The sequence below is a fragment of the Vulpes vulpes genome, chromosome 7 (genome assembly GCF_048418805.1).
Source record: "Vulpes vulpes isolate BD-2025 chromosome 7, VulVul3, whole genome shotgun sequence".
NCBI classification, from domain to species: Eukaryota; Metazoa; Chordata; class Mammalia; order Carnivora; family Canidae; genus Vulpes; species Vulpes vulpes.
In genome coordinates this window covers 72295514-72322936 of record NC_132786.1, presented here as the reverse complement: position 1 = coordinate 72322936, position 27423 = coordinate 72295514, and the positions used below count along the sequence as shown (strand labels likewise).

The 27423-nt window shown below is 41.3% G+C and overlaps 1 protein-coding gene across 21 annotated transcripts in view; it reads left to right on the top strand.

Moving 5' to 3' along the window:
* Window positions 1–27423, top strand: part of NRF1 (nuclear respiratory factor 1) — a 135054-nt gene that overhangs the window by 92575 nt on the left and 15056 nt on the right. For 14 of the 21 annotated variants that reach the window (XM_072764071.1, XM_072764073.1, XM_072764074.1 and 11 more), the window contains 3 exons: window positions 727–885; window positions 3317–3474; window positions 10037–10161. In XM_072764071.1, coding sequence (XP_072620172.1) covers window positions 727–885; window positions 3317–3474; window positions 10037–10161 — 442 coding nt within the window. Of the gene's footprint in view, window positions 1–726; window positions 886–3316; window positions 3475–10036; window positions 10162–24526; window positions 24615–27423 lie in introns of all 21 variants that reach the window. The other 7 variants (XM_072764076.1, XM_072764078.1, XM_072764077.1 and 4 more) reach the window with 4 other exon arrangements.

The following is a 27423-nucleotide window of genomic DNA, read 5'->3' as shown; positions in this document are numbered from 1 at the left end:
AAGTGTCAGAAAAGTCAAATTTTGGAATAGAGTGGTATCTGATCATGATGGTATATATGGTTCTGTTAGAAGAAGAGGAAGAAGAAATCAAAGTACAAAGACATTGAAGACATGAATTTTAAGCTGAACCATCACCACATATAACAGTAGCATGATCTATTTCATATTTCAGATGGTTTTTTAATGAATATCAGTTTATCTGAAATATAGGAAGGCTGAAGAACAAGTAGGAAAATATGAATAAAGGAATATGTTCTCCATCCTGCCATTCAGTAAACACTTTCTGAGACCTGTGCCATTTACTATAGATTCTATAGATACAGGAAAATAAAGACTGCTCTTGCTCTTAAGGAGCACACAGGTAGGTGGTAGAGAAAAACTCATCAAAGCACAATGGCAATGAGGTAAGGACCGAGTAGAAGCAAGCCCAGGGTACTGTGGAACACAGAGGAGAAGTCCTAAGCCTTGTACCATAGGGGAGTGGAGGGAGTTGTACAGGCTCCTTCAGGTTCACCTGAGCTCAACTAGAAGCAAAGGTGCAAGTTGTGTTCCTATCAAAGGGAACAGTACAGTATATCGCACTGTCAAAGTGTGGAAGGGCCTCAGGTAGTTCAACTGTAGCTAGAGGGATAAGAGTAACCACAGTTTGAAGGGCCTCATTGGAGTGGGTCTCTCAGAAAAGCATTGATGCTAACTGTACATCCTCTGAATATCTTTCCCTCCTAGGGCTTGGGGCCCTTTCTCTGGGACATGGTGACATCCGGCATAGATAACCACACAGTGGCTCCCAACAGATGGAAAGGGAGAGCAACAAGAGCTCAAGCAAATACAACTAAAGCACTGAGACTGAAGAATAGGAAATTCCAAAGAAATGTTAACACCCAAGTGATTTATTTATCACCTGCCATTATTCTGAATAGAAATCTCTTCGTCTGCTTCTTCTTCCTACTTCCTCTCTACCCTTTGCCACCATCCATTAATCTTTCATGCCATATAATTTAACTCCCTTAAAATATACTATATATGGCAACTTTCTTATACCATTTTTGCTACAAATACAATTGTAACTAAATGTGTATACATGAAATTGCTGGCATTGGAATCTGAGTATTGGGAGAGCCTCACTAGGCCAGGCTCTGCAGTGGGATGGGCAAAAATCTAGAGGGGCAGAACTGGAAAGAGGAAGACTGTTTAATGGCAAAAGGTGACGGGGGCCAGCCAGCTTCAGCTGGTGTTTTGAGTGGAATCATAGACCATCTACAAATTGGCAGTAACTTGTCATTTAAAGTGGCATTGTTTGCAGTGCCACTCACTGGAGTAATGCAATCAAAGAGAGATTAACTCTTGGGAAGCAAGAGTTTTATGAGTTCCTGAGTGAACTTTGCAGTCCTAAGGGAAGGAAACGGGGTATCTCTGCCTCTTAGTGATGAGCCCTTAAGGCTTGTTGGCACAATCCACTGCCTATGAGAACTCAGGGCAAATACTAGGGTAGTTTGAAAGAATGTCCCATTTTCTGGGAGGCTTTTGACAAGCATTCTGAGAAGCACTCTTATAGTCTAAGTATCATAATAGATCCAAAGCAGGAGGCATTTTAAATATCTCCCTCTCCTAGCTTGTGACACTTTCTTTGGGACACAGTTAACATGCAGTCACAAGCTCTCCACTCACCTGGCCCGGAGCAGTGTGAATCAGGAGCAGGAAGAGCTCCAGTGAGCACACCTAACATCCTGAGACTGTAGAAATATTGTACCTGAGCAGATTGATTTATCACCTACCCTAATTTCAAATAGAAATTGCTTTCATTGCCTCTGCTGCTTTTTGTTTTTGAGGGGGAGTGATTAATCAACTGTACTTATTGAGCAAAATGGACTGAAATAGCTAGATAAAGGTATTTGGGACTGAGAAACCTCTAAATGCAAAGCATTATTCTGAAAGCAGTGGTTCTCTGGGCACACACACCCCACCCCCACCCCCACCCCAGGACATTTGGTAATGTCTGGAGATGTTTTTGATTGTCCTGACTGGGGTGGGGGCCGTTAGCATGGGTAAAAGTCAGGGATGCTGCTAAACATCCTACAATGCCCAGGACAGCCCCCCACAGCAAAGACTTGGCTGGCCTCAAATGTTAATAATGCCAATGCCAAGAAAACCCCTGTGCTTGATCTAACAAAACTAAATTCAAGTCTGTTCTCTCACCAAATAGAATTTTTTGTATGTTTTGTTTTGTTTCTTCATAATTCTTCCCCACTAGAAGGAAAGCAGTTTTTGCTACATTAAAAAAAAAAATGTTTACTGAATTTGGCAGTTTCCATCAAAAACTAAAATATAAAATAACTTTAATATACAATCCCACCTCTGAGAATTTACTTCATAAAGAGACTCCCATGAAATATGCAATGTAGTATGTAAAGATACTCATCACAGTACTGTTTATAATAGCAAAAGAGTAGAAACTTCTTAAATGCCCATTAAAAGATGGCTGGTTAAATAAATCACGGTGTGTTTATATGCTACAATGCTGTGCAGCCATCATTATGAGTCATGAATGAATGAATGAAGCTATTTTATACATTGCAAAATAGAATCACCTCAGAGATGTGTTGTTGATGAAACAAGCAAGTCACAAAAAGATAACGTAGAATAAGCTGCCATTTTTATTTTTTTAAGAGGAAGTAGAAAGGGAGAAGTAGGAGGGAATGTGTGTATAAATATGCTTGCATATAGAGAGAATATCCCCTGCAAAAACACACAAGAAATAGGTAACAGTAGTCACTTCTGGGCAAAAGGTCGGGAGTACTGGCATTACATACTCTTTGGTATCATTTGAATTTTTTAAGAATTATATTTATGATCTATTCAAAAGTTCTAACTTTTGAGTTTTTTATGGTTCAAAATTTTTAATCTGACCCATATTAATGTGTTACCTGTTCAAAAGAATTCAAAAGAATAGGTAATACATTGATAGGGCTCATATATTTTAAAAATTATTTAAAAGTACACATTGGAAAATCTTGCTTTCTGTCTCCTCTCCAACCTACTCCCACAATTCCTGTCCCCCTACACACACTGAGGAAAAGATTTTCAGTGGTTTCTTTTGTGTCCTTCCAGAATTTCTTTATGCAAATATAAGCAAATTCAAATATATTTTCTAATACCTCCTTTTTTATATACAAAAGATAGCATACTAAAAACCCTGTTCTGTACATTATAGGTCATGTTAATTTAAAAATGTGTATGTATTTGGCTGAGCACATAGCAATTTATTATAATCCTTTTGTGACTTTGATTCTTTACTATCATGTCCTTTCTGCCTCAGGTGGAACAAAATTGGGCCACGTTACAGGGAGGTGAGATGACCATCCAGACAACGCAAGCATCCGAGGCCACCCAGGCGGTGGCATCATTGGCAGAGGCCGCAGTGGCAGCTTCTCAGGAGATGCAACAGGGAGCTACAGTCACCATGGCTCTCAACAGGTGGAAGCAGGGCTGGGAGAATCAATGAGGATGGTGAATCTGTCCCTACCTACGGGTTGTCAAGAAAAATGTTGTACCTCTGTCTGTCACAGTTGGCAGTTGGAGCTTAACACTCTTAGCCCATGGCTAACTACATAGCCATATTGTAATTTGGCTCATAATCGTCCTCATTCACCCCCATTACTACCCCACCCCACCCCAGTCCAGCCTTCTGACTTCCAGCTCAAGCCTGCTGATCAAGGGACACGGATCGATTTGGCTTCATCCTATCTTGTGCCCTTTATCAGACCAAAAGCAGCAAGGTTTGAGTAGTACGTGTTTTTAAAGGGACCAAAGGATATGATAAAGCAAGAAGCTTCAGGATTGATATTCCATCTACCCCACAAAATAAATCGTGTTTAGTCATACTTTCACTCATCCAAAAGAAACCACTTTTTGTTAGGGGCTTTAATCCATGTTTTGGCTGGTTGAGAGCTGATTTTACTGACTTTTCAGGAAACTTGTTTCCTTTGCTTATCAATGATTTTGAAATAAGTTTTAGACTATTCAGGAAAAACAGACTATTAGGAAATATTTTTCTTCAGGCATGTTTAGGAAGGGTGCTGCAGAATAGGATACCCCAGTGAAAGATAGTTTCCAAAACTAAATTATATTGTTCCTGCTTGGTTCCTTCTGTTGGTTAATGGAAGAGATTATCCCCATACTATTCTTTTTTTTTTCTTTATTGCTGAAATAATTTTATTTTCAGTGAACCTAGGCATTTTACCTAATAGTTAAAAGAGTGTGGGTCTTAAAGCTAGACTATCTGGGTTTACATTGCAGCTCTGTCACCTAACTAGCTGTTTGACCTTGGGATATTTACTTGGACTTAGTGCCCAGGTTTTCTTCTGTAAAACAGGGGTAATAACAATAGATACCATGCAGAGGTGTCATGAGAACTGAGAAAGCCACTGCATGTGAGATCCTTAGATCAGTGCCTGGCATATGGTAAGGCTGCTGTCTCCATGATGTATAACATCTGTTAGCCTCAGATAGTCACTGAACTCTTCTGACATGCCAGCACTCTACTAGGTAAGGTTGTAAGTAAGGAGTGCTCTAAGATACAATGTCTGCCCTCAAAGAAGTCATACTGTTATCTTTGGGGAAATTGATTTAAGTAAAACACTCAGTGAACACCATTACTAAGGGTAATTCTCTGTTGAATTGTGTAGCACAGACCATGAACATTGTAGAAATTCAGAGGAAGGGGATCACCTTCCCTCTTACTTTGGAGAAATTAAGTTGGCTCAACTCTACTCCTTCCTTTCAGAGAGGATGCATAGATAAACTTCCTAAAAGTCACAGCCAGAGTGAGAAACTCCCTCTGGTTTGGTAACCCCTTACTGTAGCATGGAGCCTAACAGGCCACAGTTAAAGACCAGCAAAACTTGGATTCATTAAGCCAGCACCTTGGATATTCCAATGAAGTGTGAGTGTCCTGGGAGCCCTATACATAGTGGAAAATATGAGGCACATTCTGGCTCCCTTTAGTGTAAGGACCAAGGCTTATTTCTAAAGGCAAGGAGAGTAATGGTTTCCCCTGAGGGCTTGTTAACAAACTCAGATGCAGCTGAGGTGGCTATAGTGTTTACTCCAAAGGAAGGAGAATGTGGTTCACTGTGGCATGGAGGAGGAGTAGAGATGTTGAAATCTGTTTGCAATCAGAGAGTCCCCCATCCCCACCCCATGAGTGTTGGGGGATGGTGTGTTGCAGCCTCTACTAGGGGTGAAAAATCAAGCCTGGCAGCCAAGACCAGACTATGGCAGGTTACTAGGGGTTTTCTGATTCCAAGAGAGGTCACTCACTGCCTAATGCCAGGAGGTTTGGACTTCAGATGCAAACCCCTGGTGTTTGCTTCTTTATGGAATAAGACAATACTCCCAGCCTTTCTGCAGAATTTGTTGCTGGAAGTCATCTTAGTGAAAACTACCCTGAGAAATCTGGTCTTTGTTCCCATGGTAACAAAGCGATTTCATAGAGCTACTTCCTTCTAGCCTGTTTCAGGTGCAGATGGAACAAGCATGGTTCTTTAATAATCACCTGCCCCTCTTCTATGCTGTAAACAGCAGATGTGGGCACAGAGTGAGGAGAGGCTAGCTGCATGATGTGGCAGGTGGGGAATAAGCAGGCAGAGGGGCTCCTTCATCTGCGGGAGGGGAAAGGGGGGTCAGGACAGATGCAGGACAGACCTGTTTTTCAACCACGCTGTTAAAAGAGTTTTGTTGAGCAAGTCAGAACAAGGGCCCTGAGCTCAAACAGCCTTCAGCCCACCCTGGCATTATAAATAAGCCAAAGAGGGTATGGAGAAATTATCATTTAAAAAATGTGAAAACTGGGATCCCTGGGTGGCGCAGCAGTTTGGCGCCTGCCTTTGGCCCGGGGCGCGATCCTGGGATCAAATCCCGCATCGGGCTCCCGGTGCATGGAGCCTGCTTCTCCCTCTGCCTGTGTCTCTGCCTCTCTCTCTCTCTCTCTCTCTCTCTCTCTCTCTGTGACTATCATGAATAAATTTAATTAATTAAAAAATAAAAATAAAAAAATAAAAATGTGAAAACTAGTTAATTTTAATTCTTTTCAAAATACGTAATAAATCAGCACTCTGAGGAAGGAGACAAGGAGAGAATCAAAATGAACAAATGAAGCACAGCACATTACAGCTCAATAAACCTCAACATACAAAAATATTCAGCTGAACAACCAGAGGGCAAAGGAAGTGAAATCATCATTTGCTTGTTGTGATACGAAGATTAATTTGAAGTTTCAGTTTGTTGGTTAAGCCGTCCTGGATTATATTGCTGCTTAAACAAGTCCGTTTAAGTCAGTAGGATCCTAAGGTGCCTGGCTCACTCAGTCAGTAGAGCATGCATCTCTTCATCTCAGGGTCGTGAGAGTTCAAGGCCCACACTGGGCTGTACTGACTTTAAATGTTTTTTTTTTTTTTTTTTTAAGTCAGTACAGCCCTTGCATATACAGATGCATGGTAAGTATTTATAGACTGAGTCTATGTTTGCCCTAGTAGAAATTTACACTATGTTGTAGACACCGAGACAGTTTTTACTTGTGTGTCTACAGTGTATAGGGTTACAACTCGGTGCTATGGGGAAGCAAAGGCAAGGAACTCAGAGTTGCCATTCTTATGCGGTGAAGACACTTGGCTTAAAAAAATAAGTGAATTAAAAAAAAAATAAGTGAATTGTATTTTTTTTTAAGTTTTATTTATTTATTTGAGAGAGAGAGCATGAGCAGAGAGGAGCAGCAGAGGGAGAGGGAGAAGCAGACTCTCCGCTGAGCAGGGAAGCCCAGTTGCAGGACTCAATCCCAGGACCTTGGGATCATGACCTAAGCCAAAAGCAGATGCTTAACCAACTGAGCCACCCAGGTGCCCCAAAGTGAATCTTACTTTTAAAGAAAAATTTACTGTTGTGTTTTTTTTTTTTTTTTTAATGAAAGTACTATTGACTTAAAATTAGAGACATTGTTAAATTAAAATATGGCTTTTAGGGACTGGTACTTGTCTAATAAAATGGGATGGACAACCTAGATTAGAAATCCTCTTTGGAGATGGAAGGCAGGGACAGCACAGCTGCTGCTTTCTCGTGGGGATAAAGGTTGGACATTTGTAGTTAAGAAGCTGATGAAAACTCATTTGTAACTCTGGTTTAAAAATGTACTTTTGTCAAAAACTTGTGAAGCAGTAGCTTAGAGACTTTTTCATCCCTCTTCACCTTGTAAGTAAAGGGTATCTTTTCCTAACAGTTTGCTCCCTCCCCATGACATCTAGAGTCAGTGGTCAGAGTAGATTTAGAAATGAAGACCGGTTGACCACTGGAGTCACCACTGCCTTTAGATCCCCTATGGGGAAAGATCCTCCACTGCTTTGCCTGTGGCCCCTGACCGGGGATGAAATAACTAACCTCACCAGCCTGTGAGTTCATCATCCCCCTCAAACCTCTGGTCCTAGATTGCACTGGCTTGTGCAGGTTTACATCCTTTCTTCTAACTAAATGTATTTTAGAAAGGTTATTCAAGAAAATGACTTCAAGTATGTAGAGCTTCAGATGTAACAAAATAGTTGTGGTTGGGTACAGGTGCACTTCCACATCAAGGTAGCTGTCTTCCCTTCACCATCTGTAAAATTCCACACTGAAAGCATGTGCCAGGGGTTCCATGTGGCAGGATATCATCTTTGATGGTCACAGAAATAAGATTATACAAATTGTGATTAAAAACTGTAGGGAATGAAACTGTCGCTTAAGTAACCTGTAAACACAGACCGTATTTACATATAAACAATCCTCATTTACAGCTTCCTTCTCCAAAATACCACACTGCTGCAGCTTTTCTCAAAGAATAGACTTTTCAACTTTCCATGAAGTCTCAGGCCAGAGTGTGAAATATTTTTGTCATGAATCAGTGACAGCTGGATACTGTAATTTATTTGACATAAATTTTTTAGAAAACTATTAAAGATTAAAGATCTAGACACTAAATGATCATTAATTTTACTATTTCCAATAAAGACTTTTGAAAGACTTTAAAATTAAACTCTACCATATAAAATGTAAAGAATAGCCTTCGTAGTAATTCTAGATCAAAGGCCCCTTTAGTTCTAAATTCATGTTACAGATACCATGCAATGACTAGCTGTGGGCATCAGATCACCAAGAAGTGTGTCTCAGCATGGAGGGTGATCATAGCTCTTTTCTGTCCATTGGGTTTCTTTTACTGCTTCCTGGAATCCTTACATTCCCCCAGGGAAATGATTATGTCGGTTACTTTACTTATCTGCTAACCTTCTTAAATGAAAGTGACACTATTGAGTGTGGTACATGTTGCTTTGCCTACGGTCAGGACATGTCTACCGTAACCAGTCCACAGCCCCTTACCCAATCCCACCTACAGCTTGTGACAACGAGGTGTGCCTGCCAAGTTAGTGTCTGCAGCTTCAGAGCAAAGCTGAATCAGCTGGCTTGTATTCAGTGTCAAACCCAGGACTTTGCCCACCTCTGCACAACTGAATGACACCACCTCCTCTACTCCATGACCTCGTTTGATACTCCTTCAGTAACTGTGCAAAGTGGGAGCTGATTCGTTCCTGGGAGAAGTACCAAATTTGTGCTGCTTTCACATTTTAACATCTCTGAAATTTGGATAGTAAATTTGTAGTTATTGGATACAATACTGCAAATTATCAGGCATTTTTCTTTTTCTTGCACATATCTGGCACAGATAATGGTGCATTTTCTACTTTGTAGCAACCTAGAATCAATAAAAATGGGTACTTGTGCACTTGGGAAAAGCATGTTGCAAGGAAAAGAAAAAATAGGATACAAACTGCTAGGATAGTGCTCACTGTAAACAGACAGTTAATATCTTTCTATTCTATAAAGTGTTTGCTTTGCAGTGAAGGGAGATTTATTGTTTCATTGTTGTTTCTAGAGGCTAGGAGTTTGAGCTTACCCTGATCATGATCATTTAAAATTTCAAGCCTTAATTTAGCACTACCCACCTGTACCCTGAGGCAAAGAAAAGAGCTTGACTTTGCAGGGTATTAGGGTCTTGGTCAGCCATTACTTGTATTTGAAGTCATGGATATAAACTACATTGTTATTATTTAATATTAATTGAATAGCAAGTCTAGGTTGTTGACTCCTCATGTTATCATCTATCCTCTGCTACAAAAGGGCAGTTTTAGATAATCTGCCTACTGTTACCATAAAGAGAAGAGAGAAGGGAATCCCTGGGTGGCTCAACGGTTTAGCACCTGTCTTTAGCCCAGGGCATGATCCTGGAGTCCCAGAATTGAGTCTCATGTTGGGCTCCCTGCATGGAGCATGATTCTCCCTCTGCCTGTGTCTCTACCTCTCTCTTTCTGTGTCTCTCATGAATAAATAAATAGAATCTTAAAAAAAAAAAAAAAGAATAAGAAAACCTGTGATTGCCAACCAGAAAGGGTTTTTTTTGTATTGTCAGTATGGATCAAAGCTTCCACTCTGGCTGATAAACACTCAACCAATATTGATAAAGAGAAGACTGGTAATGAGTGCCTTCTGTCCTCAAACACCCATTTCTTAGATTTAAAGAAAATCTCACATTAGCTTTATAAATCAATAAGACTTGGGTTTTCTCTAGCTATTTACTGTTATCATTTAAAAATTACTCTGGTTCTGGGACACCTGGGTGGCTCAGTGGTTGAGCGTCTGCCTTCAGCTCATGGAGTGGTCCCTTAACCCCCAGGGTCCCACATCAGACTTCTTGCAGGGAGCCTGCTTCTTCCTCTGCCTAGTTTCTGCCTCTCTCTGTGTCTTTCATGAATAAATAAATAAATAAACTCTTTTAAAAATAAAATAAAAATTACTCTGGTTCTATCCAGCAGCACTGGACTTATGTATTCACTGGTAGGCTCATACCCATGGAGCAAGTAGGGAGATCCAAGGACGGGTTAGAAGGATGGTTTGTCTGGCTTCAGTGCTGTACCTTTATTCATCTTACCCACCCTCTCTGCTGTTCCTGTGCCCACAGTGAAGCCGCTGCCCATGCTGTCGCCACACTGGCCGAGGCCACCTTGCAAGGAGGGGGACAGATCGTCCTGTCTGGGGAAACCGCAGCAGCTGTCGGAGCACTTACTGGAGTCCAAGATGCTAATGGTAAGAGAGCATAAATATTTTATTGAATATCTTCCCTGTTTCCACTTAAACCTTCATGACATGACTGACAGCAGGCCCTTCAGAAAGAGATCGAGCTTTGTTTTGAGTTTTTCTTATTGATAGGCAATAGATGCCTAGCGAAATTCTAGGAGCCTCTGATTCCTTTCACTAGTAGGAGACTTGGGGTTTGCTGGAAGGAAATGCCATGAAAATGGCTATCTAACTGAATTGTTTATTTGAAAAATATTTTGCTATGATAGAACTGAGAGGTACTTTAAAATTTGCTATGGGGCACATTTTGTCCTTTACTCTCCCCTGGGGGTAGATCAAAGGACCTGGGGGTCTTTTGCTATAGCAGAGACCCTCCTATGGGCAAGTGCATTGTGGTAAGTTAGTATGTTCTATCTCAAGAAAGGCACCACCATCTCACACAGGGTAAGCCAGCAAGCTGTGATGAAGGCATTTTTCTGATTGGTGCCATGAGTCCACCTCTTGTTGAATATGGCTTCACCAAGGACCTCTGGATTTAACCAATCCACGCCACCACCCTGCCTTTCTTTCCCAGCTCTTTGACTTACTGAATATTAGTGATTTCCCAAATAAAGAAAAGGGATAATGTGGAAATATGGTGGCAAAAATTTATAACTCTAGCCCAGTTCTTTGGATCCACTTCAGCAGGCTCTGGAAGTCAGTTACCAAGACTTGGGCTACCAGGGGAAGTGCCTCAGAAGTCTGGGTCAAAGAGAAGGACCAGCCCCATTCTGTGACACTCTGTGATTATTTATTAAACTATATGTGGTATGTATGTGTGTGTGTGTGTGTGTATTATAATTAGGTTAAGTAGGACAAAATTAGGTTAAGCAGGGCAAATGAATTAGTCCATGATTTTTGGAGATTTCTTTTTAGTCTTGAAAAGAGAATAAATAATAACATATTCTTATTTAGACAGTTCCTTAATGACATCAGTGGCTAAAAGAAAATTTCCTGGCCCTTTTTAAAGGATGGGTCCCTTATAAGTGAATAAAATCAGTTGGAAAAGTCTTGGAAGAAGACTCTATCCTCCTTTGGAAGAGAGAAGAGGAAAGTACATGTGTCTATCACCCAGAAAGAAAATAATATAGGAAATGTAAAGAGCCCCTGTGACTCCTGAGAATCATTTTCTTAAACAAACAAAAATCAAATACTACAACTACACCCTGCTTTTTCTGTAGGGTTAGAGGCTTCCATGAACTAACCCTAACAGAGATAGACTTGATTTTAGCCAGAACATTGCAAGTTAAAGGGCATGAAATGGACCATAGGTAGACTTAAGGAAAACCTCCCTCTTTAGCTAGAATCCTATCCCTACTTCCTTACTTTATGCTATTCCTCTTCTGAGTCCTAATCTACCTTGAACAGAATATCTGGCTCTGTGACATTCTTTTGAAGCACAGATTGCTGTTATTTACCATAGAACTGCCACAAATACTTCTTTGCCTGGGTCTGATAGGAGAATGTTCTCCCTTCTAATGGTTTGACTGTCTGGGCTAGGAGAATAGACAGCTTTCTAGTTCTGGCTCCTTCTCAGATGAATTTATAAATAAGTATAAGGACCCTGGTGGTCTCTGGCCAAGTAGACCCATTCAGCTATACAGTAAAGCTGAACCACACCCACTACCGTTGATTCCTGGAAACTGCCTCATTTCAGTAACCTTGGGGTATATGAATCGGTTGTGTTGATTTCATGTAGTTGGCTGTGTTGGTGGTAAGAAAATATTCTGGTCTACATCCTAAAAGCCAGTGGTTCCCAAAGAAGGCCATCCCCAGTTTGTGACTGCCAATGCATGCTGAACTAAAACGTGGGAGTTAGAGTTAGCACATTTTCAGCACAGCTTTCCACATCAAACCAGGATGTCGAGGTGCACCTTACCCCAGCAATTTTAGGGGAAGGCCAGTCATTTCATTTCTCCCTTGGAAATCCAGAAAATGAATCAAATATTGAATATGATCCAAATAATTCTGATGTTCCTTCTGCCCTCTGTCTTAGACATTTTACCCAGAATGCTATAGAGTTTACTGTGGGACAGGAACCATATTTTTCCCATGTAAATAGATGATTAGTATCTGGATAGACTTTCAGGGATTCTCTTTTTATTATTCTTTCAGATTGTGTCCTATTGCCAAAGCTTGTCCCTTCTGTGATGATGGCCTTATGATGTCTGCCAGTAGACCAAGTTTATTATCAGGAAGAGTTCTATCAGGAAGAACCAGATGGTAGCAGAACTAGGTGCTATTTAGAACGCCACTAATAGGGAAAAGGAAATACATCCGATTCCAGAGTATGATTTAAATAAAAATCCTCCTAGCAGACAACTTTTCTAGGAGCAATCTGGATATTGTTTAGGCCTGAAGCAGAGGGAGGTTTTGTGTCTTCTGGGATGGAGAACCATTGTGTGTAGAGCTTGATGGAGTATGGAAACCGGTGAAAAATGTCCAGGCAGCAATGATATGATACGAAGCAGTGTCCTGTAGGACAGTAGTTTTCAAGATAATGACCCATGTGTATGTGCAAGTTTAATTTCTGGGTCACCAAAGGAGGTTGGACAGAGACCTTGCACCCTGAAGATGGCACCCTGGGACTTTGCCCCACCCCAGAACTAAGGGAACTGCTCAGGCATTAGTATTACTTTATTTCATTTATGCTCTCCCTTTTTTGATAGCATTACTAAATGGGTCTTTGGTCTCTTTAAGATGGAATTTTATGGTTTGGTTCGATGGAAAGTTTTTTATAGGTGTCTTCTTTTCATTGAAGTGCAGGTAGAATTGCCTAAGACTGGGGAAGGCCTGTCCATGAGTGCCTTCCTTTCGTCTTCTCTTGTCTGTCCTATCCTTTCCTTACCCCTTTCCTTTCTTTTCTCCTTTCCTTTCCTTTCCTTTCCCTCATAGTCTTTCCTTGTGCCCCCTTCCCCGCAACGCATTAATATAAAAGGTCGTGCAATCTGTAAAGGCAAGCCTACACAAGGATAAAGGGACTCTGTGACTCATAGTCACCTCTCACCTGACCTTGCCACCCATGGTTAGCAGTCTTTGGGCAACCAGCCCTACACATCTTTTTTTTCTTCCATCCTATTTCAGTAAAAATAATTAAAAATAGGAACTATATTGACCTTTGGCCACTTCTTTTGAGGTGCTGTTATGTCTGAGATCATATTGCATATTCATGGAGCTCTTTTATTCCTAAAAGCTAGATGGGGTGGGGGGAGGTTACTGAACAGATACTTCATAGTTAATCAATACAGATAATGGGAATCATCTGCTTCAACTGTCGTCCCATTAAGCCTCTTACCAGAGCTGCTAAGAAAGCATCCTATATTAAAGATATACCCCTTAATTTTTTTTAACCCCTTAATTTTTTTAAAGATCTTATTTATTTATTTGAGAGAGAGCAAGCAAGAGAGAGAGAGAGAGAGCAGGCACACAAGCCAGAGGAGAGGCAGAGGGAGAGGCAAAGAGAAAGCGAGAAGTAGACTCCTGTGCTCATCAGGGAGCTGATATGGGCTCTATCCCAGGACCCTGGGATCATGACCTGAGCCAAAGGCAGATGCTTAACTGACTGAGCCACCCAGGCACCCCAAAATATAACATCTTTAATTATATATGTTGCAAAGTTTTTTTTTCTCCAGTTTATTTTTGTCTTTTGCCTTTACATTTACATAGGTCCCAGATCAGATACATATCTATATGCTTCTATGGTCTCATTTTTTATTTTAAATACTATAAAATATCTACAGTTTATTTTGGAATATGGCATTAAGTGGGAATCTGAATTGATTTTTCCCCCTACATAATCCATTCCAGTACCATTTATTCAATAAAAAGATTGAAATCCATCTTTTCTCAACTGATTTGAAATGTCATTTTTATCATATGCAGAATTCTTTTTTTCTTTTTTTTAGTTTTTTATTTTAATTCCAGTGTAGTTAACATAGTGCTTTTTAGTCTCAGATGTACGATATAATGATTCAACAATTCTGCACTGTACTGAGTGCCCATCATGATAAGTGTACACTTAATCCCCTTCACCTATTTCACCCCTCCCCACCTCCTCTCTGGTAACCATCATTTTGCTCTCCATAGTTAAGAGTCTGTTTCTTAGTTTGTCTCTCCTTTTTTCCCCTTTATTTTTTTATTTTATTATTTTTTCTTTACATTCCACACCCAACATGAGGCTGGAACTCACAACCCTGAGATCAGGAGTTGCAAGCTCTACTGGGCATCCTGCTTTTATTTCCCTTTATTCATTTATTTTTTTCTTAAATTCCACATGAGTGAAATCATATGGTATTTGTCTTCCTGACTTATTTCCCTTAGCATTATAATCTCTGGTTCTATCCATGTTGTTGCAAATGGCAAGATTTCATTCTTTTTTTTTATGACTGAATAATATCCCACCTCTTCTTTATCTTTTCATCTATTAGATGGATGCTTGAGCTGCTACCATAATTTGGCTATTGTAAATAATGTTGCTATAAACATCGGGATGCATGTATCCCTTTGAATTAGTGCTTTTGTATCCTTTGGGTAAATACCCAATAGTAGTACAATTACTGGATCCTAGAGCAGTTCTATTTTTAACTTTTTAGGGGCCTCCATACTTTCTTCCATAGTGGCTGCACCAGTTTGCATTTGTTGTTGCGACAACACTTGTTTCTTATGCTTTTGGTTTTAGCCATTCTGACCAGTGTGAGGTGGTATTTCATCGTAGTTTTGATGTGCATTTCCCTGGTAATGAGTGATGTTGATCATCTTTTCATGTGTCTGTTGGCCATTTGTATGTCTTCTTTGGAGAAATGTCTGTTCATGTCTTCTGCCCACTTTTTAACTGGGTTGTTTGTTTTTTAGGTGTTCACTTTTATAAGTTTTTTATATATTTTGGATACTAACCCTTTATCGGATACGTCATTTGCAAATATCTTCTCCCATTCAGTAGATTGTCTTTTAGTTTTGTTGTTTCCTTCCTGTGCAGAAGCTTTTTATTTTGATATAGTCCAAATAATTTGTTTTTGCTTTTTATTTCCCTCGCCTCAGGAGACATACCTAGAAAAATACTGCTATGGCTGATGTCAGAGACGTTACTGCCTATGCTCTCTTCTAGGATTTCTATGGTTTCGGTCTTACATGTAGGTCTTTAATTCATTTTGAGTTTATTTTTGTGTATGGTGAAAGAAAGTGGTCCAGTTTCTTTTTTTTTTGCATGTAACTGTGGAGTTTTCCCAAAACCGTTTGTTGAAGAGACTGCATTTCTCCTGTTGTACAGTCTTGCCTCTTTTGTCAAAGATTAATTGACTATATAACCATGGGTTTGTTTCTGGGCTTTCTGTCCTGTTCCATTGATCTTTGTATCTGTTTTTGTGCCAGTACCATATTGTTCTGATTACTGTAGCTTTGTAGTATAACTTGACATCTGGAATTGGGATACCTCCAGCTTTGTTTTTCTCTTTCAAGATTGTTTTGGCTTTTTAGGGGTCTTTCGTGGTTCCATACAAATTTTAGGATTATCCTAGTTCTGTGAAAAATGCCTTTAATATTTTTATGCATAATTCTTAAATAGACTGTACAAGGTCTTTTGTGTGGATTTTCTATTTCCATTCATCTATTTGTTTTGTTCTTTATACTATAATATTTTATTGTGGTATTATTATTAGCAGTTAGTGAAAGGCCTATCTCCAAATTTGGAAAAAATTCAATCAAAATTCCAAAAAGATTTGTGGGGGGAGTGACCTTTACAGTGATTTTAAAGTTCATTCAGAAGAATTAAGCCTTTTTTTCCCTTAATTTTACTTCCAGTGTAATTAACATATAGTGTTAAAGCCTTATTTTAATTTAACTAATTTAAGTGTTCTCCTCTCCTTCTGCCCCATAGGGCAGGGGAAGTGGGGAGTATTCATTATCACAGAGATGGACCAGGAGTGGGAAGCAAGTGCTCTTAATACCGCCCCAGTGAATTGAATGAAACACTAATTGTTGCTAGAGGAGACACTGTCCCTGTAGTTAGACCAAAACAGGTGCATCTTTCTAGATTAAGAAATTGTGGCTGTCCGTTCTATTGATGCAGAATTCTATAGAGGCTCAATTCTTATCCTTTGAAATTTTAATTTCCCGTTTTTCCCTCAATTTTAATTTTATTTTTGTGAGGGTGAGGCACAGCCCCCCTTCCAGAGTACTCCGAACTAGGAATCTGCATTCTTTCCCACTTTTGATCTTGCATTCTGTCTCTCGATTCCATTGTCTTATTAATTTTATTTATTTATAAACATTTATATAGTGCTTGCTATGTGGAAGCCCTCTGCTAAGTGTTTTATGTGCATGGACTTACTTAAGACTCAGAATAATCCTATGAGGTAAACACTGTTACCCCATTTAACATATGGGGGAACTGAGACATAGAGTTTCAGTAACTTGGCCAGGTTCACACAGAGAGTAGCAGAAGTAGATTTTGAATTCAGGCAGTTGGGTTCTGCACCAATCAGCTATGCTGCCTCCCTTTGATGTGACTCCACAAATACAGAGTGATGACATCTCCCAGCATCCAACAAATAAGTTTGGGAATGTCAGGCCTTTCTCCCCATCCCTGCTAGAAGCCACTTGCCTTTGTCGAGCTTGGCCACAGTGCCCTCCTCTGCCCCAGCTGTCCCTGATGGCTGTAGGGGGCCTGTGGTGGTTTCTGATGTCAAGTGCTCCTCTGTCCAGCAGCCCTCCTCTCTGCAGGCATGCACTTCCCTTTGCTAGCCTGGGGGAGCCCATAGGTCTGTGTTTCTCCAGGTGCAGAAATTATAGAACCATTCAATGATCAGCTATCACATTTAGTGAGCAGATCACTTTGTAATTAGTGAACATGTCTTCTTCATTTGATTGAGGAGGGGGTGGGTGTCGTTTAGAACCAAGGACATTGTTTGGGGGCAGGGAGTAGATGATGTTCCCAAGGAACATAAGCCCAGCTTATGAGTTGTTTCCTCACCCCCGAAAGCTTCTTTCTAAGCCCTTCTGCCACCATTCATTTATGCCAGAGCTCTTTCAGCATTCCCCCCTTTCTCTAGGGAAGTAGGAACCGAGGTGGTAGAAAGGGCTCTGGGGAATGCACATTTCTGCCCAGAGCTAGTTGGTGGCTAATTTGTTTCCCCTGCTCCTGTCTGTGCCTTTCCTTTGGCTCTGTCTCTAGCCCTTGATTGGGTCACGCCAGAGAGTTTAGAAAATGCATCTTTCTCCACTACCTGTGCTCTCCTGACTGAGACCTGGGGCCAGCTACTTTCCTCCTGCCCTGGATGGGGAGAAGTGGACTAGAGGGCTGGAACTATTTAAAAATTAAAGCTGATTACAAGGCATTAACATTATACTCACAGAAAGAGCAACCCTTCTCATTTCTCTGCCATGCAATATGTCCCTCTTTGTTCTGACAAAGCAACAGTCCCGCTGCCTGAGGGTCCCCCGTAAGACTCATCAACATAAACTTCCTACAACTAGAAGACCCCACTCAATCTTGCTACACTGTAAAACAAGTGTGCATTTTACTACCCATTTCAACTGCCAAATCAAGCTAAATCAGTTTTTAATTCCTTTAGAAAAAAAAATTCTCTTCATACTGAACATGTTTTCACCTTTCACCTGGCTACTTTTCTTTGACCCTATTCAAAACTTTAAAAAATAAGTGTATTTCTCCAGTGTAATTTAATCTTAACTATGCTCATTGGAATACTTTTTAAAAATTTTTTTGATCTTTTTATAGCAAGAGGGATAAAAGAGTAGATGGATGAGTACAGAAACATGAAGTTCAGATAAGAGAGCAGGATTCCTGGGTGGGGTTTTTGCATGAGAGATTGGAACACACATTCCTATTCCGCAAGGCCTCCCAAGTGAGACAGGACAGCAGAAAGTTCTGTTCTGTACCTATTATAAAAAGGTACGTGCAGCTGGATCTGAAGGAGGCAGCATGTGTGCTTTAATTCTCTGTGGAAACCCACTTTATATGTATTATAAGGACATTAGGGCATCCTTAACCTGGGGTCTTGGACCATGAGAAATTCTATGTAAATTTTTTATAGTTTTCTGGGATCCATAGCTTTGATCATATGTACAAATAGAGAACCCCTCCCCCCCACCCCACCCGGCCTCTGGCGAAAGGATTAAGAGCTTCTGCCATAGAAAGTGGTGGCCAGGGTCATTCAACTTTGTGGATATCTGGTCTAGTGCTGAGAGTAAGAGGGGCAACGGAGATGGGAAGGTCTGCCGGCCTAGCTGCTTACTCTAAAAGCTGCACTACCAAGCTCTCTGATCTTGAGCAAGCAAATTAACCTCTCTAAGCCTTAACTATAAAATTAGGCTAATGGTAGTTTCATGCTCATGAGGTCAGTGTGAGAAGTAAACAGAATGATTCCTGTAGAGTGCTTAGCATAGTGCTTGGCGCGTACACTATAAACATAAAACTATCATTAGCTGTCCACATCAGTTTCATCTCCCAGAATTTCATCATTCCCCAGAATATGTTCAGTTGTAATTCAGAATGCAAAATACTATTGTGTTTTCCTGTCTTTAGGACAGATCCACATGCTTACCTTATACAGTTGAAGAATTTATGCTCCAGAGGTAAATGCTGCAGAAATGGGAGATCATAAGCTCTTTCTGGGTGGCCTTGAGTGAAGGAAATTGAAGGGTTTTTGATTGAAGGTGACATTGTTTAACAGCTCATGGATTTGGTTATATCACTGTCCTTGGGCAATGGCTGCTGTTCTTTACCAGCTCCTAGTTTGCTGTGGTTGATGTGGCTGGCCTCTGTTACTCCTAAGGGCACAATCTCTTGTCACATCTTACAGCTGCATTATATTTCCATCTCCAGTATGAAGGATTTTTTTCACTTTTTTCCTTATTCTCACTACCATCATCATCCATTATTACTCATTAAGTGTCCTTCTCTTCCAGCTCTTTAAAAAATAAGAGGTAAAATGCCTGTCCTCATCTTGATAAACTATAGAATACATCTCTCATCCTCCCTTTATCTATGCTCCTCATTCTCTGGACACATTAGTAAATGGACTTGTTCTCAAAAGAGTCAATGGAGATGTGAGTATTCAATTAATTTAGAGGATGCCTGGGTGGCTTAGCCATTGGGCCTCTGCCTTTGGCCCAGGGTGTGATCCTGTGGTCCCGGGATCGAGTTCTGCATCAAGCTCCCTGCATAGAACCTGCTTCTCCCTCCACATCTGTCTCTGCCTCTGCCTCTCTCTTTCTGTTTCTCTCATGAATAAATAAATAAAATCTTTTTTTTTTTAATTTTTAAATTAATTTCGGAGATTTGTCAGTGTTGCTCCTCCAAAAAGGTGCTGGTAGGGGTGCCTGGGTGGTTCAGTCATTTAAGCAGCTGCCTTCAGCTCTGGTCATGATCTCTGGGTCCTAGGATCGAGCCCTTCAACAGGCTCCCTGCTCAGTGGGGAGTCTGCTTCTCCCTCTGCCTCTGCGCAACCCCCCCTTGTGCTCTCTCTTTCTATCTCTCAAATAAATAAATAAAATCTCTTTTTAAAAAAGTGCTGGCATGCTATTCTACTATGCACTAAATCACTTTTTGCCTCGCTATTTTAATTAAAGTTTAAACAAAGATATTAAGTTTTATTGTAAAGGTACATTTTCAGTCACCATAAAATGCAATAATAGCTTTGAAATGAGCTGTTACATTTTTGCTACTATATTATTTGTCCCTTTAATCCAAAGATAGTGAGTTCAGTACCTCCTGGACTTGAAGTAGGCAAACAGTTTTATATGAGCTAGGAGTCCTAGGCTATAAGCCTCCCATCCTGAAAGTCCCCAAAGAGCAGTACCTTTGGCAGCTATGGGCTTTTAGACTACCCTTCTGTAGAGTAAATGACTCTTTTTTTTCCACTGACAGGAAGACCAGAAGGGAAGCTCAGATACTAGAATGGCCTCAGTCAGACCAAGCTGAGGTCTTACCTATTCTGTCATAAAAAGCAAATGAAGATTTATGTGCCGTACAGCTTTTTTCCCTTTAGAATCTTAGGTCTTGGGATCCCTGGGTGGCGCAGTGGTTTGGCGCTTGCCTTTGGCCCAGGGCGCGATCCTGGAGACCCAGGATCGAATCCCACATCAGGCTCCCGGTGCATGGAGCCTGTTTCTCCATCTGCCTATGTCTCTGCCTCTCTCTCTGTCTCTCTGTGACTATCATAAATAAATAAAAATTAAAAAAAAAAATTAAAAAAAAAAAGAATCTTAGGTCTTTTTTATTTTTATGTACTTTTAAAAAATTTTTTTTTTAAGATTTTATTTATTTATTCATGGGAGACAGAGACACAGGAAGAGGGAGAAGCAGGCTCCATGCAGGGGGCCCAATATGGGACTCAATCCTGGGACTCCAGGATCACGCCCTGGGCCGAAGGCAGATGCTCAACCACTGAGCCACCCAGGCATCCCAAAATATTTTATTTTTAAGCAATCTCTACACCCAGCATGGGGCTTGAACTCACAACCCCGAGATCAAGAGTAGCATGCTCTACTGACTGAGCCAGCTGGGTGCCCCTGGTATTATAGGTCTTTTTTAAATGGAGGGGATGGTAGAGCATATTCACAAACCTGGAAAGATTACTTCTTAGAAGGAATCAGATGAGGATAGCTCAGAAAAAAAGAGGGCTGAGTACAGGAGGGTCTGTAGCTGGGGAACTGCAGCAGCCCTGCGGCCAGCACCCAGGGCACAGAAGCTTCATGTGGACAATCTGTGGACAGATGTGGACAACACACTTTCTTTGCAGACAGTATTTCCCTATTTAAGTCAGGTAACTCTTTTCTTAAAATGCATAGTTTTCATTCTGGAAAACATGTTGATAGATGTCTTACCAGGAAAATAACTCATTATTGCTCTATTTTTGCTTTTTGATTATGAGCATTGACCATCATTATTTAGGACCTTCATCATTTTCTTTTCTTTCTCCTTTCTTTCCTTTTCTGTTTTAACTGCTTTGGCCGCCACCATCACTATAACCCCCCTTGCCAGTGACTAAGCAAGAACTCTGCATTATTCTACTTCACCCAGTAAAGTGGATAGAACAGAGCTTATAAGGCGCTATTTTGCAGGGGCAGCTAAAGCTGGGACTTGCCTACTCAGCAACTAAATGGTGAAACTGGAAACCAAACCCAAGTTCTCCAGTACTCTCTACTGCCCGATGTGGTTCCCTTCCTTCCTCTTCAGTCCTTCTTGCCAACCAAGGAGGTCAAGGAGATATAAAACAAGTGAAAACCATTGTCTTTATTATTCATCTGATTCAACTGTTCCTTTGTGTGGGTCACTGTTCTGCAGAATTGTTCTAAGGAGTGGTTATAGCCATATTTTACTCACTTTAGAAGCCAGTGTCATGGGCAGCCTGGGTGACCTAGTGGTTTAGCGCCACCTTCAACCCAGGGCCTGATCCTGGAGACCCAGGATCAAGTCCCACATTGGGCTCCCTGCACGGAGCCTGCTTCTCCCTCTGCCTGTGTCTCTGCCTCTCTCTCTCTCTCTCTCTCATGAATGAATAAATAAAATCTTAAAAAAAAAAAAAAGAAGCCAGTGTCATGATAACTCTTAGCAGAGACAAATAAATAAATGGCATCAAAACCTAAGATCTACAGGTGTACTGTCTAATACAGTAGTTACAATTGTGGCTGTTTGAATTTAAATGTAAGTTCATTAAAATTAAGTTAAATAAAAAATGTAGTTCTTCAGTCACAGCTACATTTCAAGTACTCAAAAGCCATGTGTGGCCTGAGATACCGAATTTTTTATTCTAATTTATTCACATTTAAATGCAAATAGGCATGGGGCTCCTGGGTGGCTCAGTCTGTTAAGTCTCTGCCTTTGGCTCAGGTCATGATCCTGAGGTCCTGGTAGTACCACATTGGGCTCCCTGCTCAGCAGGAAGTCTGATTCTCCCTCTCCCTCTGTCTCTCCCCCCACTCCTGTGAGCTCATCTGCATGCACACACTCACTCTCTCTCTCAAATAAATAAATAAATAAATAAATAAATAAATAAATAAATAAAATCTTTAAAAAATTTTAATGTAAATAGCCACTTGTAGCTAGTAGCTACAATAACAAACTGCACAGAAAACATTTTCATCATTGCAGGAAGTTGTATTGGTTAGCACTAATCCAAAGGCTATAACAGAAATACTATTCTCTTCTGGCAAGTTGTATCCCTTCTGCACAGGGAAGGACAACACCAATACTTCATGAGCCTTGCCTCCCAGTGACCTCACCTCATAGACAGCATGGCTTTGCTTAAAAAACAAAGCACTACCATGTGACTGCAGTAATCCGCAACCAGTAAACAGCTGGGCAGGAGGGTTGCAAGAAGAACTGGCCTATTTTTGTGCACCGCAGAGTCCTGAGCAGGAAAACCGGAGACAAGAGGCAATGGAGGGGCGCCTGGGTGGCTCAGTTAGTTAAGCGTCTGCCTTCAGTTCAGGTCATGATCTCAGGGCCCTGGGACAGAGCCCCAAGTCAGTTCCCTGCTCAATGGGGAGTCTGTTTCTCCCTCTAGCTCTGCCCCTCCTCCTGTTCATCCTCTTTCTCTTTCTCTCTCTCAAATAAATAAAATCTTTAAAAAAGAAGGGGAGGGAACACCTGAGTGGCCCATTGGTTGAGCATCTGCCTGAGCATGCTCAGGGCATGATCTTGAAGTCCTGGGATCAAGTCCTGCATCAGGCTCTCCCTGGGGAGCCTGCTTCTCCCTCTGCCTATGTCTCTGCCTCCCTCTGTGTGTCTCTCATGAATAAATAAAATCTTAAAAAAAAAAAAAAAGGCAATGGAGACACCTAGACCCACCCCCTAGTCTCTTTATGCACGACCTAGGCCCCTTACACATTTCCACCCAGATGCCTTAAAAGTGCAGATTTCTTTTCTTGACTACAGGCATCTTGAGGCTAGGTGCTTTAATGATTTATAATGACCCCAAAAAGGATAAAATATCCAGAGCCCAGTGGGTCACAAGGCTGAAAGAATTCATTACTATTGGATAAACTCCAGACTTTACAATGAAAACATGACTGCTTCTGAGATAAGAACATAGAGGTGTATACTGGGGCTCTCAATTCTAGAATACTCAGATTTACAGTTTTCTGCCCCATATGTGTTACTTCCTAGCCCTTTTATAGCACTGAAGCTTGTCCTCCTTCCCAACTCCCTTCATAGTTACCTCCTAAAATCCAAAATGCCTTCCGGAATAGCTGCCAGGGGAAATGGCAGTTTTTCTGGCTCCCCGCTCTTGCCCATTCAGGGAGATATGTCGATCACACTAATTTTAGGGGCCAGCAGATAGCACATAATATTTAGTACCACTCTCTTTAGTGCCTGGAGCATTGTAAGTATGCCATAACTGTTAACTACTATTACTACTACTACTGTTCTTGTTATTAAACACACTGAATGGGAAGGAAATTAATCTGCAGAGGGTTCGATCTTATCTCCTCTGGGACACATTCTTAGGATCTGGTCCAGTAAGCCTTCATTTGGAGGGAGCAGGGAATGGATGTCATGCTGAGAATCCCTGCTTTAGAAAGCCTCTGTTACTGATAAAACATATTGTGTCCCTCAGGCATGCTAGAGAAACAAAAGTAAGATTCAGTAATCCAGAATGACCAAGTCTTTCCTGTCACTCATCAGACATAGCCCCCACAGCTGGAGGGGTTTCTAATTATCAAGGTTCTCTGTTGCCATTGTCTCCCGTAATAATGCTGACCTGTGGATACCTCCAGAAGGACCAGCCTGTGTCTTGAAAGAGTGTGATGTTTAGATTCGTCTTTCTCCTTGCAGAGTTGGTTAGTCCAGAGAGGGGTGTATTTTCTCCCCTATACCATTATAAATGAGGGTGACTTCAGGCATTCATCATTTATACACCAGAAATTGCTTAAGTATTACTCTGCTACTTGAAAACTTAAAGACTGCAGAAAGGGAGAGCCTTTACAATGAAATGACAGACCACTACACACTGGTCTCTATTCTTAGTGTTCATCTGAGCCATGGCCATGTCCTTCTGAGGTAGCTTTTAGGTACTTTCCATATTAAAAGCTGAATGTCTCCAGAGTTGGCCCCTCAGGTCCCCAGAGGGAATTAGCAATCCAGGTTGGCATGCCTTCACTACTCCTCCATCTGATGGTGTCAGGTATTCTCAGCTTGGGGAACTTGGTGAGCCAGGGACATTCTGGTCAAAGGACTCAGGCCAGAGCTTCAGAGCAGAGATTCCCAAGAAGCAGTGCCTGCCACTTGGTAGATGGACTGACCAGTCTCGTCTCCATCCCCAATGTCATGAGGGCCAAGTTACATGTTTCCTTATCTCATTCTCCTTCCCTTTAGGTCCCCACATCTTTCTGAGTCTTTGTATTCGAAAGACAGATTCTGGTCTTAGATGATTCCAGCAGAATCTTGGTGCCTGTCATTGCAGGTAATATTCTGTAAAGGGAATTTTTTTTTTTTTTTTGGCATACCAAATCCGGAGCCATAATTGGACAACTTTAATTGGAGTCATTTCTATTTAATATAATACATAGATGAAAAAGTAGGTTTTAATTGAGCATGTAAAAAGTGGATTAATCACTGTTCACACAAGAGCGAGACTATCATTGACAGGAAAAACTCCAACAGAACGAAGTCTTTAAGGTCCATGTGGAAAGTAGACTTTCCTTTTTTTATTTACACTTCTTCCATTAGGATTTTGAAGGAATGTCAGCACACTGTTATTAACTCTGATAGCTTGTACATCGCAGCCAGTATGGTTTAGGGCCCTCTGGCTATCAGATTACCTGTGTAAATACAGGGATTCACTTCCCAGCTCTACCATTTGCTTAATAAAGAGCAAATGTGCAGAACCCAGCAGCAGCAGCAGCCTGGCAGAGCCGTAATCTGAACAGCATAAACACGCTTCCTTTTTGTATGATGCTTTCTCCCTATCCTCCTGCCAAGAGCAGGATATCAAATGAAGGGGAGGTTGTGGTTGGAGTCAGTAAAGTGAATGTCTAAGTGGCACCTGCTCCATTCAACAGATCTGCTTTCCCGGGGCCTCCCACTGCACATCTGCTCCTGACAAAGCTTCTTTTCTCCTCCTGTTGGTCAGACTGAGAGCAGAGACCCAGCAAGGAGACATATTGGTTTTGCTTTGTCAGCACAATTGCCTGTGACATTATAATTACACCAAATCTTCATTATTAGAAAGGCCCCAATTTAGAGATTTTCAGAGGCTAAATGGGGTTTTCGAAGTTAAATTGATAAACACATCTTTTCCGTTGTAAAGCTGGCAATTGGATCTGAAAATCACTGAAGGGGTCTAAATCTGGAAACTGAGACACTGTTCTGAGTGAGACAAACCCTGCTATCAGATCGGCTCACGGAGCCGGCGTCCAGCAGTTCTTCGGCTTTTGTCCTGCCCAGCCTTTCCATACTGCTCGTAGTCCTATACTGTAGAGCTATACTATATTGTTCTCAAATGTTGAAGTTTCTCACCTGGGGACTCTGCAGGGGGCCGGGAGGGAGGTGTTAAAATAAGTTGATGGGGTAGAGCAGCAAAAGGGGGAAAAAAAAAACAATGACATAAATAAGGGAAATGTGAGGAAAACATATTTTAGGTGAATGCAGAGCATCCAGTTTCAGATTGAGTTTCTAGGTAACAAAGGCAACTCTTATCATGTTCTACAGTGTGTGTACAATTGAAGCATGTTTATGATGTGGAGTTGGCTCACTGGAAACTCTGGGAAGGTTTTAGAGCTGCACTGACTATTTAAACTTTAAATAAAGTCAAAGATTGAGTTCCTCAGTCCTATTGGCCACATTTCACGTGCTCTGTAGCTGCTGGGTACATATTGGCCAGTGCACAAATAGAACGTGGCTATCCTTACAGTGAGTTCTGGTGGACAGCACTGTTAGAGATTAGTCTGAACCTTTTGAAATGTCTTGACCACTTTAGCCAGTCTTGGAGTTTCTGTTTCAGCTTTGTGGGAAGTGAAAAAGGGAATTTGCTTGGATGTTTTTGGAACAACTCCTTCCAGCTATATTATTTAGAACGTGATCTTTATCTTCCCACTTTAAACAATTGTTTTCCTCCAAGAATCTCAAGTCCTTTCCCCATCCCTCACACACACTCAAAATAATAGTAATGAGTTATAACCATGAGAAAGGGCTTTAATCTTAGAAAGGTCCATTTTCAGCTGGCCTACTCCCTGGTCTATCCTTCCGTAAGCTTTCAAGGCCTTGCTGTTTGACTAACAAGAGGGCCAAGAATATGTATATGAATTCTTCATTTTGTGCACCACGTGGAGTAGGGTAGACCACTGAGCTGGTGGTGCCTTCCATTTTTAGCAACTCTGGGGACCAAGGGCCAGATCTTGAATCTTGCTTCTTCTCAGTACCAGCCTCTGGTAGCCACTGCATGGTCGCTTTGACTCCTGTGAGGAAACCTATATGAAATAACAAAACGAACTCAAATTTAGATCTTGTCCTTTTTTCTCCAGAACTTAAATCATGTAAATATAACATTCCTCACAGCAGCCCTTTGAGACAGAGTAGTTGTCCATTTTATAAATGTAAAATATAGTCTACTCTCAGGTGCCACATACAGATTATCTGTCATGCAGATTAGTCATGACACATTTTAAATCCTTGGACAGTTTCTTTCAACAAGCTAGCATAAGCCCAGACCATCTCCTCCACCTCTCACCCAGCTGCTGGGTACTTAGGGAATACAAATTAGTTTTCATATTAGCTTAAAGGAGACATTATTAGGAAAGTAAGTCTGCTACAAGAAAAGCACATCATAAATTCCAGTTTAGAAGGGGAGGTATCCGAGAAGTGGCCCACCCTCCCTTCAACACAACTAAGAGCTGACTGTAAGATCTGCTTTTACCAATATGCACACCTTTAGCACTCAGTGTGCTGGCATGTTGACCGAAGGGTTTATAAAACCCTCCATGGGAGATTGTCAAGAGATGGTTTTTGCACCCCAGACACCAGGGCATACAGGGGAGGCAGTTTCCTGTGGCTGTTCGTTCCTCTGTACAACATTCTCGTGGCTCATCTTGCTCAGTGCTTTTTGAAAGTTTTGTGTTGTTAGGGGTGCCTGGGTGGCTCAGTCAGTTGAGCATCTGCCTTCGGTTCAGGTCCTGATCCCAGGGCCCTGGGATCCAGCCCCTTATCTGGCTTGCTGCTTGGTGGGGAATCTGCTTCTCCTTCTCCCTCTGCCTGCTACTCCCCCTGCTTGTGCG